The sequence below is a fragment of the Cylas formicarius genome, unplaced genomic scaffold (genome assembly GCF_029955315.1).
Source record: "Cylas formicarius isolate icCylForm1 unplaced genomic scaffold, icCylForm1.1 PGA_scaffold_9__14_contigs__length_23061073, whole genome shotgun sequence".
Lineage (NCBI taxonomy): Eukaryota > Metazoa > Arthropoda > Insecta > Coleoptera > Brentidae > Cylas > Cylas formicarius.
Genome location: NW_026844365.1, coordinates 11013621 through 11032231, shown reverse-complemented (window position 1 = coordinate 11032231; position 18611 = coordinate 11013621). Strand labels below are relative to the sequence as shown.

Below are 18611 nucleotides of genomic sequence, written 5' to 3'. Positions count from 1 at the left end.
GCACCAACCCCTCAGCACTACCATACTCTAAATTATTTAAAACGATGACGTCATTGTATGCCTTCATTTCAACAGAAATAAAACGTTCTCCCTCTGGATTATAGATTTTTGGCAACTTTTTTTTTCGAGGAAGGCTCACATTTTTCTTCCATTTTTTGCAATAAGACCGGTGCAACGACAAGCCAGTCGTTTTAGCGAGTTATACCTGCCACAACCCAGTGATGTCATAGCCTGTTGCAACCATCTCATAACAGGAATAGGGAAATTTAGGAGCAGCAAAAAGATAAAAAGATTAAAATTATATTTTTCAATATATCAACAGTTAAAACTATCATTGAATGTGTGAAAAAAAAAAAGATAAAAAAAAATCATGAGGACTGAAACAGGACTTATGTCATTGTTCCGAACACGGGATTGTGCCGACAGATGCTGGGTCCATATTCTTCGTACGCCTCTTTCGTGTGGCACACCGTATAAAACTCGGGCTGAAAAGAGTAAAAATTGAAAACGAACCCCGCCCCTCTAGCCAAAGTTGTGTCATACCGTCGAGGCCAACATGCTACCGCCGAACCATACGGCATACCTCTGCATATGGTGGGAAACTACTTGTACGTCGATGGGTTTAGGCTAGGAAAAAATTTAATAGGCACCCAACCAACATAATCTCAAAAAAACTTTACCTTGAGTCGTCCCCCGCCCAAGGTTTCGCTCAATTTTAATCTGGCGTCTACAGTTCTCTTGATATCCCGCTGCAGCCTTCTCCCGAAGTCTTTAAACATCGTCGAGCCTCCGGAAAGGACGATGTTATTATACAAAGGTCGCCGGACGTCGATTGGACAGTTCTGAATCACGTCGTCTACGATCTGACTGAGCGGTATATTAAAATCCGGGTTGGAAAACTCAGGATGGAAGAAGATCTCGGGCCCCAAGAACCTCTCGTAGCCGACGTCCACACTGAAAGGTTGCCTCGTTACCGAATTCACGCTGTCGTACTTTTTCATCCACTTGGCGGGATCGGAATCGTATCTCGCGAATTCTTTCGCTATATCCGGACATATGTAACAATATTTCTCTTTGATGGCCTTCGCGGTTTCCAAAGATTGCTCTGGAGGGATCCCTATTTCGCGCTCTCTGAGCAACGACTGAATGAAATAGGTTATGTTGCGTCCGGCGATCGGGATGTGCTTGATACAGCTTCCGATCACATAACCCTCGGCCTGGAAGCCCCAAGTTGCGAGTGGAGCGTCTTAAACGCGGTCAAAGGAACTTACCACAGGTATCACGTGAGTAACTCCATCTCCGCTGTCAATGACAATACCCGTCAAAGTCCTGCCTTCAATGCTCCTACTCGTCCAACTGGCCGCCAGTGCGAGAACCGCTTGGACAGCTATATATAAGCCAGGTACGTTAAAAGACTCAAACATAATTTCTGCTGTGTATTCCCTGTTTTCTGGAGTGTTCAAAGGAGGCTCGGTCAGCAGGAAATAATGATCTTCCGGCTCCGCTCGCAGATATTTGAATATACATTGCTCAAGAAATCGTTCCATCAAGTCCCAGTCTTCAACTAAACCATGTCGAACCGGATACTAAAGAAGGAAGCATGCAGTGACCTTATATGATAGACCCAGTATGAGCATTTTTTGGTCTTGTAATCAGTCAAATAAGATTTCGAAATAAAATGCCTAAGAGTATCTACAAAATTATACAATAACAACTGATTAAATTATGACACTCAGAAATAGCCCCTTTTTTCATGGTATGAGTGTGTTCAGGCATCCACGAAATGGCTGGACATAGCAGTCAACCTTTTAAAGAGATAAAATTTGCAGAATTGACTTACTTTAACAGCATATCCCGTCGCATCGAATGCTTCATCTCCTATATAAAAATCCAAGTCTTCTACTCCCTTTCCCAGTCTCCTGGTAGTTTGTTCACCAACCTTGGCAGTTTCTTTAATGGCAATTGCCGATGGTATAATAAATTGGGGTTCTTTGTTGCCAGCGAAACCCAGTTTGGTGTAACTATGAAGGGCAAGCATCCTCATGAAACTTCCCTTGGTTTCTAATTATTGTTACTCACCCGGTACCGACATCGATAACACAGGGCGGTAGTTTCCCGTCCATTCTTAACTTCACGAATTTATAATTTTGAGTATCTAGTCCCTAAATCAATTGACAAAAATTATCACAACAAAAAACCGCACCTCTTTAAAATCTAGGAGGCCGATTCATCCGCGTTTTGATACGCATGCGTGGGGGAGTTTACAATTCCGACTAGTGCTTGCTTTTTTATTAAACGCGTTCCAAATCAATCATTCGGAAGTCATGAAAAAATTACAAAACATAACAACTAAGTTTCACAAAATTTATCGACGCACTCGTACACATTGACGCACACGTACCAAAGTTTTTCCGGCCCTCAAACGTGGAAAAGGTTCCTAGAGTTGTTGCCAACACTAAAAATTGAAAAAAAAAATCAGCATTCGACACCTGCATGTAAAATAATTAAAACTCTGGAATTCGTGAATCGTAGAGTTTATATCTATATCGTAAATTTTAATATTTCCTTTATTCCTGATTTCCACATTAGGAGCAAATAGTAACAAAAAGGTGAACGCCTGTTCAGGCCAGTTGTCTTGTGACAGCTGTCAACTTGACATTACATTGTTTTCGATAAGTCCGTGTCATTCTATTGATTGAATTAACAAAAAGTAGCGCTAATTGCACTTAATTAATGTTACTCGGCTAAAATTTACGACGTATTTTATGTGGCGGTGAGAACCATAAGCACTAAAAAAATCAACGTACTTATTCGTCTAGGAAATATGGAATCGGGCGGAGGTTCTTATCAAAACGGTACCCAGACGAGGGATCATGACTTCCAAAAGTTATCGCAAACAATTGGTACTAGCATTCAAAAGATTTCGCAGAACGGTAAGGTGTGAATGAGGTATTTAACTTTTTATAACAGTGCAATTTGTAGTATCATGGATGCAAAGAATGGTAAACCAAATTGGTACCCATCAGGATTCGCCTGAGCTTAGAAAACAATTGTAAGCACTACATCATTGGCCATAATGGTAAACTAAAAGGTCTCGTTGTAGACATTCTATCCAACATTTCACTCAGCAACTGGCAAAAGATACAAACGATTACATCAAAGACCTGAGTAATATAACCCCTTCTGGGTCACAGTCAGAACAAAGGCAACGGAAAATGCAGAGGGAAAGACTTCAGGATGAATTCACTAGCTCCTTGAACATGTTCCAACAAGTACAAAGGAGTACTGCTCAAAAGGAGAAAGACGAATTAAAAAAGGCCAAACAGCAAGTTTATGGAGAACCATTTGTGCGTAAGTAGTGGCAAAATTGTCATTGTTTGTAGTAGATGGTATTAAATTTTGTGCCAGCGGGTTACAAGAAGGATCAGCAGCTCATAGAGCTTCAAGATAATGCTGCTAGGCAACAGCAACATCAGCTTCAGGAAGAAGCTGACCTTAGGGCACTACAAGAACAGGAACAATCAGTCAGACAGCTGGAGGTTAGTGTCAGAATGGCTTTGAATTCGTGTAGTTCTGTGTTGAATTTGTTTTAGAGCGACATCAATGACGTAAATCAAATATTTAAAGAGTTGGGTACCTTGGTTCATGAACAAGGAGAAACTATTGACAGTATAGAAGCCAACGTTGAGAATACTAGTCAGTATGTGCGCCAGGGGGCGCAGCAGTTGCAGCAGGCTGGCTCCTTCAAAGACAAAGTAAGGAAGAAGAAGTTAATCTTCGCTGGCATAGGAGCACTGATTTTAATTGTGATTATATTAATTATTATTTGGAAAACTTCATAAACATTATTGAGTAGAAGAATTTTCAATGAATGGTCTTGTTGGTATTTATTCCTGTGTAATTTGGTGCTAAAGGTTAAAATTCTTCTACTAAAATAATAGTATGCTGTTAAGTATTATACCAAACTTATACTTTTAGCAATATTAAACAAACCTAACATGTATAAAGTTATATTATGTAAAAATAGGTCTATCCTTAAGTAGTTTATTTGAAATATAATATTTAAGTTATAATTAAATTACTTTATTTAGTTCCAAGAGGAAACTAAAAATTAGTTATTTAATGCGAATTTAAATTACCTTGTCAAACACGTCAATATTGTATAGTTTCAAAAAAAAATTAAAAGTATAAAAAACCATTGGAGTTGATCTTTTAATAGCATTTTTGAAATTCTTCGGTTTGATAGAGTCGTTTTTGGATGATATCAATGTCAGTGCGTATGTTAAGTTTGCTTATCAACTTTCAATTCACTTAGATATAATATTTTTTTGGAAAACAAATTATTTAATTTGAAAATTTATATTTTAATTTCTAATCCCAGGTACCGGTTTTGGCAAACGATCCCAGTTATATTAACTTTTGATGGAATTTGTCAAAGAAGAAGAATGATTCTGTGGTGTGCGTCTTTTGGCCTAATTTTGACGTGTCTTCGAATAAAAATTAGAAATCCGCTTATCGGACGCAGGTTATTATTTGACCGGACCTTCTGCATTTCTGTATAGCTAAAGGTAAATTTCTAGTATGCAACTGCGCCACCAAACCTGTTGTAAATTGCGCTAGCGACAGGTTAGGTGTCGCACAGGACCCAGCCCATACATTGTACGCTCTGAAAGTTTGACCAGCGCTTTTCGGTTGCAGGGACGGACCTAATGGGAGACAGCGAAGACGAATACGATCGTAAAAGGCGCGACAAATTTCGCGGTGAGCGCGCCGAAGCTAGTTACAGAGGCCCCGAACGCGTAGCCCGACCTCGGGATGAGTGGGTAGAAAGGTAAGAGGTTAAACCGCCGAATTGTCTTTTGTCGATTTGGCGAACGCTTATTAAATGTGCGTGTATGTATGTGTATAGTCCTGTTAAATGTTTTTACGTAATTAGGGGCTTTGGCGATTCATGGTCACGACCAAGGCCCAGAGATTACCGGCCTCGGGATCGAGGCTACTCGCCGGGCATGGAGCCCACGGCCAAAAGAATGCGGCATGACTACTACGGAGAGGGTTACTACAACCATTACACACCTTACCATCAGCCCCCACACAGGTACTTAAAAAAATGCCCTCGTTTTCAATTTAATTTTGATTTTATCAAGTTAATAGTGCATGACTAAAGTTGCAGAATAACTTTTTATTTAATTGAAGCTTTTTAGATATCCTTTTGTTCCACAATCGCTTACTCAGTCACCGATTTCACTAACGACATTTTTATCTTTTATTTTCAAAGAGGTTTCTTCTACAGAGAACAGAGCATGTCTCAGATGGAAGGCCAGCAGCCACCGATGATGTCTTTTAAGTCATTCCTCGCCACCCAGGATGACAACATATCGGACAGTGAGGCAATAGAGAAGTATAACGACTATAAGTTGGAGTTTCAGAGGCAGCAGCTCAACGAATTTTTCGTTGCGCACAAAGATGATGAATGGTGAGTTGTTTTCATTCATTACTGAAAGTTTCCTTGGTCAGTTACATTAATATCGTTTTTATTTTATCAATAGGCAAGTTTTGCGCGTTTTTTGACATATCATCCGCCAAAAATAAACACCACACAGAAGTGACCCAAAAGATTGCCTCATAAGTTTTTAAATGGGTGGGAAGGATATGTGTGACATAAGGTTATTAATTTTATTTGAACCTAAGAAGGAAATGTCAGGGAATGTTTTTTTTTCATTATAGTATGTTTTAATTTGCAGCATGTTTTTTAGTATGTGACCAAAATTACAATTCTTTCAGTGACTATAAGGAAAAAAAGTAAATTGTATGTAGGCCTGTAAACCCTTTGTTTTCAAAGTACTGCGTTTTTAATTTTTTACTACAGCGTTAGGAAGATTCAAATTTTTTCTTATTTGAGTTTCTTGTTATCAATGTTTTATATGGAAAGTATATTCAACAATTAAATAAAGAAAACTTCAAAACTTTAGATGAAAAAAACTTGTCTTTAGATGCTTGATACTAATAAAATACAAGAATTAAATAGTGTGGTATCAGTGTAGTGTACATTTTTTTTTAAATATTGGGTAGAGGCCAATGTTATTAACAATTTCAGTCTGCTTGGACTTACATTTGCCACTTATTGGGGGTACTAATAAAAAAAAATTCTTGAAGGAATGTAGTTTTAACACCGCCTGTAACAAATATAAAATACATGAGTCAAAAAATCATAGCAATTTTTCAAAAAGTCATCTTGCTAGTATTAGACAATATTTGAGTGCGTAATATTTTGAAACGCTTCTGCATTTTTATTTGTTTCGGTAATTTCAATGCATTGTTTGTTTTAACAATTTACAAGAGTTTTTAAACACCGGGCGATTCTTAAAGTGTTTTTAAGAAAAAAAGTTCATGTAAACAGCGGTCCAGACGTTTTAGAGTCAGCAATTTTTTTTTCATTTTTTATAGGATGCCACAAGATTACTTTGATGCCTACTTAGATAAAAGAAAATTTACTTTATCGATCATTAGTTTAGGAACCACGGAGCTTTGAACTACCAATCCTGTTAATGAAAAATTCAAAAATAGATTTTACTTCAGAACTGACAGTAATCTTTTGAACAAACGCAAATTTATATTTATTTATTTCAACGGCTGAGCCAATTTAGACAGGCTTGTTCTGACGGACGGTATGCTTAGTTTTTGCTAATTAGAAGTGATCATAATTGCAAATATCTTTTTTCAATTTTCTCAAAGATCAGTCATATAGTTTGTCCTGTGCGTGTCTTGACATCGCAGGTGTCAGTGCCTTTTGCAGCACGAAGTTGTATGGACCCACTTGACTTTTGTCTTCTCCTTATTGTCCTTTTGAGTTTGACTCTCAAAATATTCTTATTGAGTCTTAAAAATTGTGTTGTTAGTGTCGGGACTGTTGTAAATGGGCAATATTTGTACAGACCGGTTGGTTCGGTTGATTGCTGAACAAACCACTGTAGCTCCACCTCAACTTGCAAAATTAGAAGACCTATGAGATACATATTATTATTTAAGAAAAGATACCAAACGAGACCGGTATTTAAAACATAAGGTACAAGCGATTTTAAAGTACGCCATGTGGCGCTGCTGTATGCTGTTAAGTTTGGCGGGATATGTCGAAAAACGGTTATCGGGTAGCCCCACAACACACCCGAAGACCCGCAAAACAACAATTATATCAATTATATAATAGGGTACTGATTTTGACTAGACGAGCTGTGCCGCCGACCAATTTGTATTGACAGATGTTTTTCTTCGCAGCGTCTCGTAAGGGTCGAGGGGGAAAACGCCTCTCGCGCTCTCTGTCGTCGACAAAACAAATCAAAAATAATAAAACGTGTGTGTTTCGATGCCGCGATATTTTAAACCGTTTTGAGTTAACCGCATTGAAACATGAATTGCGCATTACGTATGTAATTTGGTGACGTCGTACATGCGAGTCAAAAAGCCGTTTTTTAATGTACGAGGCAGTGCGCGCAATGCACTGGCCTCTCGCGACAATTTTTCTTAAAAGGTTTATGTTACTACAGGTGAGACGATAACTATTTGATCGATGACGAGTTTTTTTTTTTTGGAGTATGACTGAGCCGGGCGTGTTCTGATCGGTGCTACGTGGCGAGAAAAGCGTTCCGACGCCAGGGGACGCCGCGTTCGCCACCGCAAGAGTCGCCCCCGCGCTAGTAGTTCGATCGTTTTTTTCTCGCCACGTTTTCCCATACCAAGGCCGTTCAGATATATATTTTTTCAATATCATGGCCCGTTGTTGACGCGCCTCGAAAAACCACTTCGAAGGGCAGTAACATCATCGGAAAAAACTGTCTTTAAACGACTCGTTAATCCCTATTGTTCCTTTCGGCGGTTTTTCGACAAGTGCGACACCACGCCTGAGTTTTCTTTCTATTTTGAAATTCGAGTTCCCAGTTTATAGTGCGATCATGTCCTAAAAAGTGTACAAAGTTGTTCCATAAATTTGGGTATTGAACCCTCCATTCTATTTTCAGCGTTATGACGCTGTATCATAGTGGACAACTTTCATGTTCCATCCACAGTAACAAATCTTTCCCAATGGGAACCGTTTGCGTAGTTACCATTTCGAGATTCTCTATGCATTTATTACCTCAAATGAGTTGCCTGGTACTAAAGATTAAGGTTGAACAATAATTCGCGCAAATGAGTAAATTCTAATGATATACATAATAATGATAGTGCTCACATTTACATATATTTTACTTATATACACACTAAAGTCACAGTCCTTGAAGTATATTAATTAAATTAAATTCTTATTTATTATCATTTATGGATATCTTCCTTTCAGTATGTTCTTTGGTGTTGTATTATAAGTCACCACATAGTTTTAGAGTAACGAACAAATTCTTGGTGTGAAATTGTTTCAGCAACATCACTATCATCAGAATCAGCGCACTAATTTCACCATCTTTCATGCACCAGATTCAGAAGGTCACAGGTTCATGTGTGTGAATGTGAAAATTAATTTGTGCCATATACATATGAACCTGCTTTCTGACGATTTTTGATAACCGCTCTGTTCTCAAATTCGTCAATTTTATTGACATTTATTAAAATCAACGCCCGGAACGATAATATCTGAGCGGCTTTTGTATTCCTTTGTGTTTAATCCACGTGTGTGGTGCGAGAGGTGAAACGAACGAATGGGTTTGTCACAGTAATTGCGAGAATTCACAAAGAGTGACGCAGGCAACATTCCGGGAGGCGTATCTAACGTTTCGACTTTCGGGGTCGGTCCGTAGGTTCCGGTTAAAGTACCACCCCGAAGATTCGATCAGACGAAAGCAGGAACAGGCGGCCGCCCTCAAGAGGCGCCTCGAGGTGTTCATAGACCTCCTAAACGCTGGCAAGATCGAGAGCACAACGGTGGACTGCGCGCGCACCACCGACCTCCTCAAATTGCTCGACACGGTCGTCATCAAACTCGAGGGCGGGAGCGACGACGACCTCGCCGCTCTGGAACAGGAGTACGAGGAGATGGAGCAGAAGTACCGCGAGCAAAAAGAGAAAGAGGCGGCGGCGGAACGGGCGAGGGAAGCGCGACAAGCGGAGGCCGCTAATCAAAAGGAGGAGGGTGAAATCGAGGCTAAAATTAAGGTGGAAAAGGGGGTGGAGCATAAGAAGGCGAACGAAACCGGCCAGGATCAGACGATGGAAGCGGGACAAGTAGAAGGCGACACCAAAGAGGACGGAGAAGCGCCGGACGACGGGAAAGAAGAGGAAGAAAAGAACGAAGACAAGGGCGATAAAGGAGACGAAGAAAAAGGGGAGGAGCGCGCGACAGAAGAGCCGGAGAAGCTCGACGAGGAAGAACCTCTGAAAGAGGCTGCGAATGGGGATGCTGAGATGAAAGAGTCGGAACAGGAGGAGAATAACCACGCGGAAACGGTGGAAGTCAAGGAATCCGACGAAAAGGGGGAGAAGAAAGAAAACGGGAAGAAACGGAAGCGATCCTACTCCGGCAGCAGCCGAAGTAGCTCGTCGTCAAGTTCCAGCAGCGAGAGCGAAGACGAAGAAGCGAACAAAGCGAAAGAAAAGAACGAGAACAAAGAAGATGAGGAGGAGGTGGAAAAGGATAAGGATGACAAAGACAAGGACGAGGTGCATTCGATATCAGACGACAGCAAACCGGAGAAGCCGAAGGCGTTGCACAAAACCACTTCCATATTTTTGAGGAATCTGGCGCCCACCATCACCAAGCAGGAGGTGGAGGCGGTGTGCGCGCGGTACGAGGGGTTCCTGAGGGTCGCGTTGGCGGACCCGCAGCCGGAGCGGAGGTGGCTGCGACGCGGATGGGTTACTTTTAAACGGGAGGCGAACATCAAGGAGATTTGTTGGAACTTGAACAACATACGACTGAGGGAGTGCGAGTTGGGCGCCATCGTTAATCGGGATCTGAGCCGAAGGATCAGGTGGGGGGGTTAAACGGGTTAAAGGGGGGAAATTTAGCGTAATTCCGCGCGATTTGTAGGCCCGTTAATGGTATCATGGCGCACAAGCAAGTGGTGAGGTCCGACATCAGGATAGCGGCGAGGGTGACCTTGCACCTGGATGCCAAGGCGGGTTTGTGGCCCGACGACGGCGAAAAGAAAGAAAAAACGCATCAGGTAGGTAACTTTGACATTATTATGAAAAAAATTTACTACACTCTAACTTAATTTTATTTGGCCGGAAAAATTTGTTGGATAATGTTATGTTTGTCTCCTCCTAAAACTGAAGCGACCTGATTTTAAGCACTTTGAAACGTAACTTTGAGTGGTTAGCTAAAATTAAAATTAGTAATAATAATAACCTTTATTTTCTAACAGATTAACATCCATTTAGAAGACAATTTCATCTTGAGAATTATAAGTATAACTATAGTAAGTAGTCAACTATATTCACTCCATCAAAGGAATAGTGAAACATTCAATCCATTATAGTATTTCAAATTTATGTTTAATTTATGTTGTAAACTGTGAGCTCCCTTATAGTCCTTCAAGGAATATGAATGTTCAGCTGGCTTAACGACTCAGGGCAATGCACTAATGAATTACAAAGTTTATATAAAAACTGAAATGAAAGGTACCTCCTATGATTCAATAGTGAGGGAACCTTAAATATTAGTAATAAGTCACTCTGTAGCAGTCCCCTAGCCGGGTAGAAACCATTGATATGAAAGTGAAGAAATGTCAGAAACTTTCTCTGTACATTTTCAATTTGAGTGATGTACTTGCCAAATATTGGTTGCCAAACCATTGAACCGTACTGTAGTTTCGAGCGCACATAACTGTAGTATGTTCCCTTGCAAAATCTTTAAAAGTTCTCACCATGAATCCCAGCATTTTGAGTGCACTTGCGCAAGCGTTACAAACGTTACACCCAGCACCCAGGACTCTAAAATTGTCACATTTTCTTAATAATAGATGATCCAGGTAGTAATTAAAAGTTATAGTGGCAGTTTTGTTTGAAAATGTCATTTCGAAAACATTTATCTGTATTCAGGGGTAGAAGCACACCAAGAACCAATAATCTCCACACACACTCGACTACACTATCAGTTATTCTAAACAATTTCACATCATCAGCAAAGAACAAAATTTGACTATCAATATTAGCTACTAATAAAGAAAAGCAAGAATGTCAATTGTGCTAAATTGCTACCCTGGAGAACGCCGCTACTACCCTTGAACCCAAACGATGAGTGACCGTGGAGCTCCACATACTGTATTCTGTCATAAATGCCACAAGATCATCATAAAATCCAAGCATCCTCAGTTTAGAGCAGTACAGTGCGGTCCACTCGGTCAAAGGCTTTTGAAACTTCCGTATATAGCACATCCACCCGCCTCCCGTCGTCCAAAGCCTTTGCAGTGAATTCTGTAAAGCAAGGCAAATTACTGATAGTGCTTCAACCTTTAAAGAAACGATGTTGTTTGTGAGTTACCAAGTGTTTCATTGTGTTGAAAATACTATCATGCAGCGACATCTCGAAAGTCCTCGCTACTACAGGTCTGTAGTTTGATATATCAGATGCTTTTCCTTTTATTAGGACGGGTGTTTGTTGTTATGACAAGTTAAAAATAAGAGACATGGGTTTAACCAAAGAATGTACACAATCTCGCACAACGAAAAAATGAACTTTATCTGGACCACAAGATACTTTGTTTTTAACTCTAATGCTTCTAATATAGTGTCATCAGTTAAAAAATCAATAGTAATAAATACATTAGAAAATCCATTCAACTGAGGGATCTGTTGTTGACGATTGTTGTATACCCCCCAAAAAACTTAGCAAAAGCATTAACAATCTCTTCAGGGCTTTTGTAACTCTCTTCCCTGTAAGTGAAAATTTCTGGCACTTCCGTATATATGATAATTTTTAGATATTTGCCGTAAGTAAATAAGTAAGTAAATCCGATAACCAATTTTTCAAGCAAAGAGGAAGCCGTAATTGAATTGAAAAAAGATTCGAGTTCAGTCCCCAAAGTAGACTATATATAATGTCTATTAATGTTGACAATGCCAATACACTAAAGTTCTAAATCCTCTACAAAAAGCACACTGTATGAAAAGGAAAGAAAAAAGACAAGAGTCACTCGTAGGATGTCCAATTAAAAAAATTGTATTAAAAAAAATGTCGCTCATATAATATTAACTTAAAAGAAACCGTTTATATTTTTAAAGAAAATATAAATGTTATAAGTTATATACCTTTCATAGTAGACTGTGCTATGGGGTGAAGGGAATATGTATTGTATGTATATTTTTATATTTAGTATTGGAAGCTGTTTTCAACATTGGACATTTTAGACCTTCAGAATGATCTATGTTTACTATCTACTGTAAAAATCATAGATACGGACTTATTCAACTTAAGCCTACATCTGTTTAAAAGAAACGTATTCAGAATTTTGTAAGCTTAGGAATGCGCTATCCTGTGATTGAGCAGCCTCGCCTGCCTGTTGGTTAGCCTTTGGGTTGATAAAATGAAATAAAGAAGTTAGCAAAAAGGTATTTATAACATCTTCGTAACGCCCTATAAAACTCAGACCAACAGGAAAGCAAATTGAAAACTACTAGTCGAATGTCAATTATACTAGTCCTAAGTCAATTATGCGATCATAACCTCACTTTGCAGATGTTCTTACAATAGGTGGCTTTAGTTTTCTGTAAATATTTAAATAAAATATGCCTTTCAAAATTGTGCAAACGAAAAAAGTTGGGAAAACAGCACCGCCTTTAACGGTTCTTCCAAGCGCAAACGAGTCTAGGTTTCGTGGTAGCTGTAAAATATTTCTTAGGTGCTTTAAGATTTGTAAAGATTTTATGGAGTGTTATAAAATCCCAAGAATAAAAGTTTTAAAATAACGCTATTAAAGCCTTTTTAAAAAAACCTAAACACGAAAGGTTTTATTTACAAATAAAGTAATGAAAAGTGTTTTGGTTTTTATTAGACGTATTACAAAATACACTTGATTTTACCCTAAAATTGACAACAATGAATAATTACTTTTACTTGATAAATATATAATTGATAAATAAATGTACAGTCCATCTATTTTATTAATGTCGTAACATTCCTGTTCAACTCAAAGTTTATTAATATAATTATGAAAATCTATGCGTATCTACGGTGTTGTAGAGGGATGATCACGTTCAAATTATGAGGCGGGAAGGCGACTGAAGACTGGGAGGGGTATTCGCAATTAATCGCTGTTATTTAGTGGTCCATCAAAACTTTAAAGCTCTCTCTAGTATCCTGAATATAACGACGTTAAAAAAAATAGAAATAATCGGTACACGCGATCTGCGAGCTTGTTGTAATCGAGTAGGTCAAATGTACAAGTACAACATTCTTAACTGTTAAAAATTAAATGGGTGAATCTACAAACAGTAGTTCAAATGTACAACGTATGTTCCCTTGTAGAGTTTCGGACTCGTTTCGAACAACCCCGTGTTGCACAACATTACCGACTACCTTATCGAAGAAGCCAGCGCGGAAGAGGAGGAGCTCCTGGGACTGGAGCCGTCCACCGAAAACCAGGAAGCGGTGTCGACGGTTGACCGCGACGAGAATCTGATCCGAGTAAATCCTAATCCATTCCTCCTACTCTTTTACTCGACTGAGTGCGATGCTTTTGCAGGTGTTGGACCGGATTATCTTGTACCTGCGGGTCGTCCACTCCGTGGACTACTACAACCATTGCGAGTACCCGAACGAGGACGAAATGCCGAACCGTTGCGGTATTTTGCATGCCAGGGGACCGCCACCTGCCTCCAAAACCGACATGACGTTGTTCATCGGGCCGCCGGTCGAGGCGAAAATGTCAAACTTTTTGCCGGAGAAGCCGAAAGAGGAAAAAGACAAGAACGAGACCAAACTGATAGCGATGGCGCTCAAAGACGTCGACTCGGAGGTGGACAAGTTCGTGCAGGCCAACACTCGCGAATTAGCCAAGGACAAGTGGCTCTGTCCGCTTTCCGGGAAAAAGTTCAAGGGGCCCGACTTTGTGCGGAAGCACATTTTCAACAAGCACGCGGAAAAAATCGAGGAGGTCAAAAAGGAGGTGGAGTTTTTCAACAACTACCTGAAAGACCCGAAACGGCCGATGCTGGCGGAGGCGCCGCAGCCGAAACGTGAGGAACCGCAGGCGTATAGCCATCCCGGGTAAGTGGGTAGATTTTTTTGAACGGTAACGGTAACTAAAGGTCAGATTTACGCAGTAAATGTTCAGAATTTTTAAGTTTTTGTATTAAAAGTCTGATGTTTCTATTAATTTAAGAAATATCTAAAAGGGATTTTCGCAATCAGGAAATTTTAGGATCTAAAATCATAATCGAGGCGGATTCTGTTGAAATTATAGCGATATGGATACAATGTTCCTTCATGTTAACATTAATAGGGACCTTTTGCACCTCTTATGAAATTTAACCCTTATGTCACTTGGTTTCTAGCTGGTTATAACGTAATTTTTTTGACTTTATTTTGAATTACACATTTTTAGTTTTTGCACCTTTATGTTAGATTAAGTCTGGGTTCCTTTCGTTATTTAAAAAAAATATTTTTATCGCAATGGACAATGTATTAACTTTTAGTATGCTGAAGTTCTCTAACATATTCCTGACTTATATCCCACATATTAGGATTTTAAAAAAGCACGTTTTCGATTAATTAGATGTTTTTTAGAACAAACAAGAAGTAAACCAGTGAAATAAAAATAACGAAAAGGTATAATTAAATGAAAGCAACTTATGGTATTACTAGCGACAACACCGCCTACGCTCTAAAGTTTAGTAAACGGATCCTTATTCCGGCGTAGTTAGCGTCGAACTTTATCGGTTAATAAGGGAAAATGTTATTTCTGATCAAGTAAAACAACAAAACAAATGGTTATGAAATCCAACTTAACTAATATTGCTACTGGTGTTGCTAATTTTTTGTTGAGCCTATGGCCTATTGCTATTTCAAAGTATTTCAACTGAGACAATGGGAAGCATTGTTTTCGATTATGAACAGTAGTAAAAAAAACTTTGTATATTTTCAGTGTCTGGTTAAATGGTTCTTAAATTGCTCTAATCTAATGGACATTTAGAGCACAACGTACAACCAAAGATCAAACAATTGCTTCGGCAATAATTCTACTTAGTACAGGTTGATTATACTTAATTAAGTCATGAAAATTGACACATATTGTGTGCAAAATACCTTTTTTTTTAATTAACCTATAAGTGAAGATAAGAGTTTGCATAAATAGTTTTATTTCGGCTGTTAAATGTCGGTTGACCTCTTTGTGAAGTTGAAAAGACTTTTCTTCTTTCTCTAAAGGTTCTGTAAAACCGTACTTAGTGGTTTTCTAAATTTTCTAATGCAACAAAAATGTTCACATAGAAATTTGCAAGGAGGTTGATATCTTTTCACAATCCTAAACACTTTCTTACTCAAATATGAGGCAACTGTCAATATTGCTGGTCAGTGATTGTATTATAAATGTGGTTGCTAAGTTTGCAATATCTAGCTTAGAACCAGAATATTGTTATTAATTAGACAAAAATTTAGCCATAATTGTGTTTTAGGTACGGGGGTGGCGGTGGCGGAGGCGGTGGTTATGGCGGCGGATTTGGCAGGCCGCAGCCCTATTACAACCAGGGTTTCGCGCCAAGGTCGCGGGGATACGCGCCCAGGGCCAGGTACTCGTCGTACTACGGGTGGTGGATGGGCAACGAATTTGATTGATGACGTTTGTGCGTTCCAGGGGCGGGCCGGCTGGGGACTTCGGGCGACCGATCATCCATTACCGGGACTTGGACGCACCGCGGGAACCGGAAGAGTTTGTATGATTTACTTAAATGTGGAATATATGCGTTTGTTTGTGGTATGTTTTGAAATAAAAATGCCTTTTTTATAGTTTACCTCTAAGTCTTTACCGACCATGGCGTTTTCATCGGGTCGTTCCTGTAAACAAACGTAAATAAATACCTAAGCGGATCGGCAGGCAAGTTTTATTGATCCTTAAATCGCGGTCGCAACTGCAACTATTTTCTCAATGTCCAATGCATGATGCGATAGTATAAAAAATAAAAATAAGGTCCCATAGGGAACCGGCTATATCGACCACACACAAGAAATGCTAATAGCTCCTATGTGATGTTACAATTAGGCTGACGATATTCTACGATCTTAGGCATCATAATTATTAAATTTTGTAAATGAGTTCCAAGTTTACTTCATTCACGTGCGAAATGGACTGCCTAAAATTGGTCAACAAAATTACTGACACGTACCCTAATTTCATTCAAACATCGCGCTACACCTGCCAGACGCCCCGAGTATTTCGGCGACAAACAAAACTTTCAGCCCTTTTTCGCGAATCATAATCGGAACTTCTGCGATAATAGCGTCACCTTTCCGTCACCAAAGCGAACTAGGCAAGCGCAAATATCTAGACACATAGAATGACATAAATAAAAAAATGTCTTCATCTTTAATATTTCCTAACCATAAGCCGTGTTGATAAGGACACTCGCCCATTACCGACATCCGTCCAGTCTTAATTTTCCTATAAAATAACGTACTTATCTACCCGAAGCGTTTAAAGTAGAAAACGAGGATGTTTGGTAGTAAAACGTGTGCTGATAAAAATAGGTTTACTTTCATAAGTATTTATTTTTTTTAAGAGGATGAGCAACTCTAAAATATACCTCAAAACGCGTGACGTCATTTCCGATTCGAAAATAAGCTCCTCCCCACCACTACCTTCGGAACTGTTTTTTGAACTTCTCAAAGTGGTAATCGTCGGTTGCCTTTTCCGTCTTCTTTTTCGGCTTCTCCGCATCCACTTTCGCCCTCTTTTTCGCGATCTCGGAGTGGTCCACGTTAACTGCAACATTCGCAAAAATAAAATCCCAAACGTCCCAGAACAAACGCTCTACAGAAACGACAGTTGGAAGGTTTTCGAGTCTTTAACTCCGAAAATAAAACTACAATTCAAGTAATTTAACAAGCTTCCAACGACTACGAAAAATTCTCTCTATGTAAAAGATGATGTCAGAGGTCTACAGCCCATCCAAATAACTGTCGCTTCTCTATGGCATTTATTCTTGGTCCAAAGCCAAAGTTACAAACATCTGTTATGCTGCACGAAATTCACGGCCATATTGGTGGGGACGAACTGTGACGGGCCATCTTTCTTGTTCTGTTTCTCCCAGAGCAGTCGCAGCTTGGCCTCCTCAGTCGCCTCTATGTTTTTTATCTTCGCCTCAATGCCTAGGTCTACTTCTGGTATGCCACTCAGCATTTGATTGGATAACATTTCCTCTGATCGTTTGGTGGAGGATTCGCGCAGATGCTCCGGGACCGCTTGTAACGCGGCCTCCTCGGGGCTCAGGTAAGTGCTCTTGTTTTTAGTAAAGGAGTGAGCGACGGGCGGGTCAATTTTGCCCTTCCGCTTCGACAGTTCTTCTTCGATAAACTTCATCATCTCCTCGTCTTCGTCCCGTTTATTAGTCTCAACGGAAAATTGGGTGCCAATGCCCGTGTCGTACGCATCGTCCACCTGTTTCACCTTGCCTTGCTTCAAGGCTTGCATGTTCACCATACCACCCGCTTGCACTTTGAACGGATCTTTCTGTACCATATTATTGGAAATCAACTGGCTGAAGCATAATATTGTAGCGCCTGCTAAGTCCACCCGTTTAATGAAAACAAAAAAAAGGAGCTTGAATTGATAAAAACACCACATTGTGGGTGGTTGCAGTCTGACGTATAATGAATGGTCTGTCTTTACTGATTCACTCTTAGTAGTAGATTCCACTTGGAAGTATGGGAAGAGAATTGCCACGCGTCGAATTTTTAAGACAATTAATCCAATGCGGTCAATATATTAAAAAAAAAACTTAGATAGGACAAACATGGGTTGTTTCAGCAGGCGCTAGAATCTTATAAAGCGCACTTACTGCTACTACTTCTTCTTCTGCCGACACTTTTGTTCCCAGAGCTAGACCAATGACGCTAACTCCATTAGGTCTCTTTCGCAAACTTTGCAGCTCTTTCATTTCTTCCAGTTTGGAGCTAAAATTTCATCAATCAAAAATAAAAAAAATGTAAAGATCCCTATACCTACAAGGGTGATGCTGTAATGCATCAAGGTATGTCAGGTACATTCATAGAATATCAGGATTTACAAAATAGAAAAAATTTAAAAAAGTGGAACTAACTTCACTTGTTGTATCTCTTCGTCGTCGCTTTCTTCTAATTTTACTCGCTGTCGCAAGTTCTTGCGCTTCTTGGCTTTAAATTCAATCTTTTCCGGTAAAACTTCTTCCGAGTGGGACATTTTTATTACGTTTTCCAAAAAAGAAACGCCGAACGAATTTGAATTTGTTTAAAAAACGCCAACTATCATATATGTCACCCTACAGCTGTTAACTTTCAAATCATAGAATAATCAAAATGCCTTAAAAAATTGGATGACAAAATCTAATCCGAGAAAACCTCTCCAATTAGCGATCGCCATTTATTGTTCTATTTTCGAGTCATTATACTACTTCAGTTTTAAAATAGATATCCTGAACCCACGATACGGTCA

General features: G+C 39.5%; 4 protein-coding genes across 8 annotated transcripts; 2 read left to right on the top strand and 2 right to left on the bottom strand.

Annotated features, from left to right (window-relative positions):
* Positions 1-323: 323 nt before the first annotated feature.
* Positions 324-2604, bottom strand: LOC132707527 (actin-related protein 3). The gene is made up of 7 exons (XM_060679420.1): positions 2402-2604; positions 2080-2162; positions 1841-2021; positions 1272-1586; positions 681-1217; positions 544-627; positions 324-485 (listed from the first exon to the last, which is right to left on the bottom strand). Exons 2-7 carry the CDS (start codon positions 2121-2123, stop codon positions 390-392), a joined length of 1257 nt encoding a protein of 418 aa, XP_060535403.1. The 5' UTR covers positions 2124-2162; positions 2402-2604; the 3' UTR covers positions 324-389.
* A 57-nt stretch (positions 2605-2661) lies between these two features.
* On the top strand, positions 2662-4178 carry LOC132707528 (syntaxin-7). The gene is made up of 5 exons (XM_060679422.1): positions 2662-2933; positions 2983-3052; positions 3104-3351; positions 3409-3539; positions 3594-4178. Exons 1-5 carry the CDS (start codon positions 2825-2827, stop codon positions 3840-3842), a joined length of 807 nt encoding a protein of 268 aa, XP_060535405.1. The 5' UTR covers positions 2662-2824; the 3' UTR covers positions 3843-4178.
* A 267-nt stretch (positions 4179-4445) lies between these two features.
* On the top strand, positions 4446-15917 carry LOC132707638 (serrate RNA effector molecule homolog). Of its 2 annotated transcripts, none has more exons than XM_060679557.1 (10): positions 4446-4568; positions 4699-4831; positions 4937-5098; positions 5294-5476; positions 8787-9956; positions 10016-10151; positions 13454-13612; positions 13671-14194; positions 15601-15714; positions 15780-15917. In XM_060679557.1, exons 2-10 carry the CDS (start codon positions 4710-4712, stop codon positions 15862-15864), a joined length of 2655 nt encoding a protein of 884 aa, XP_060535540.1. In that variant the 5' UTR covers positions 4446-4568; positions 4699-4709; the 3' UTR covers positions 15865-15917. The 2 variants fall into 2 exon arrangements, with proteins under 2 accessions (XP_060535540.1, XP_060535539.1); XM_060679556.1 differs by having other exon boundaries at positions 5279-5476.
* LOC132707641 (splicing factor C9orf78) lies at positions 10196-18484 on the bottom strand. Of its 4 annotated transcripts, XM_060679561.1 has the most exons (6): positions 18241-18484; positions 17980-18094; positions 17150-17651; positions 16726-16904; positions 15938-15979; positions 10196-11403 (listed from the first exon to the last, which is right to left on the bottom strand). In XM_060679561.1, exons 1-4 carry the CDS (start codon positions 18357-18359, stop codon positions 16777-16779), a joined length of 864 nt encoding a protein of 287 aa, XP_060535544.1. In that variant the 5' UTR covers positions 18360-18484; the 3' UTR covers positions 10196-11403; positions 15938-15979; positions 16726-16776. The 4 variants fall into 4 exon arrangements, with proteins under 4 accessions (XP_060535544.1, XP_060535545.1, XP_060535543.1 ...); XM_060679562.1 differs by lacking the exon at positions 15938-15979; XM_060679560.1 differs by lacking the exon at positions 10196-11403 and having other exon boundaries at positions 15841-15979.
* Positions 18485-18611: the final 127 nt, after the last annotated feature.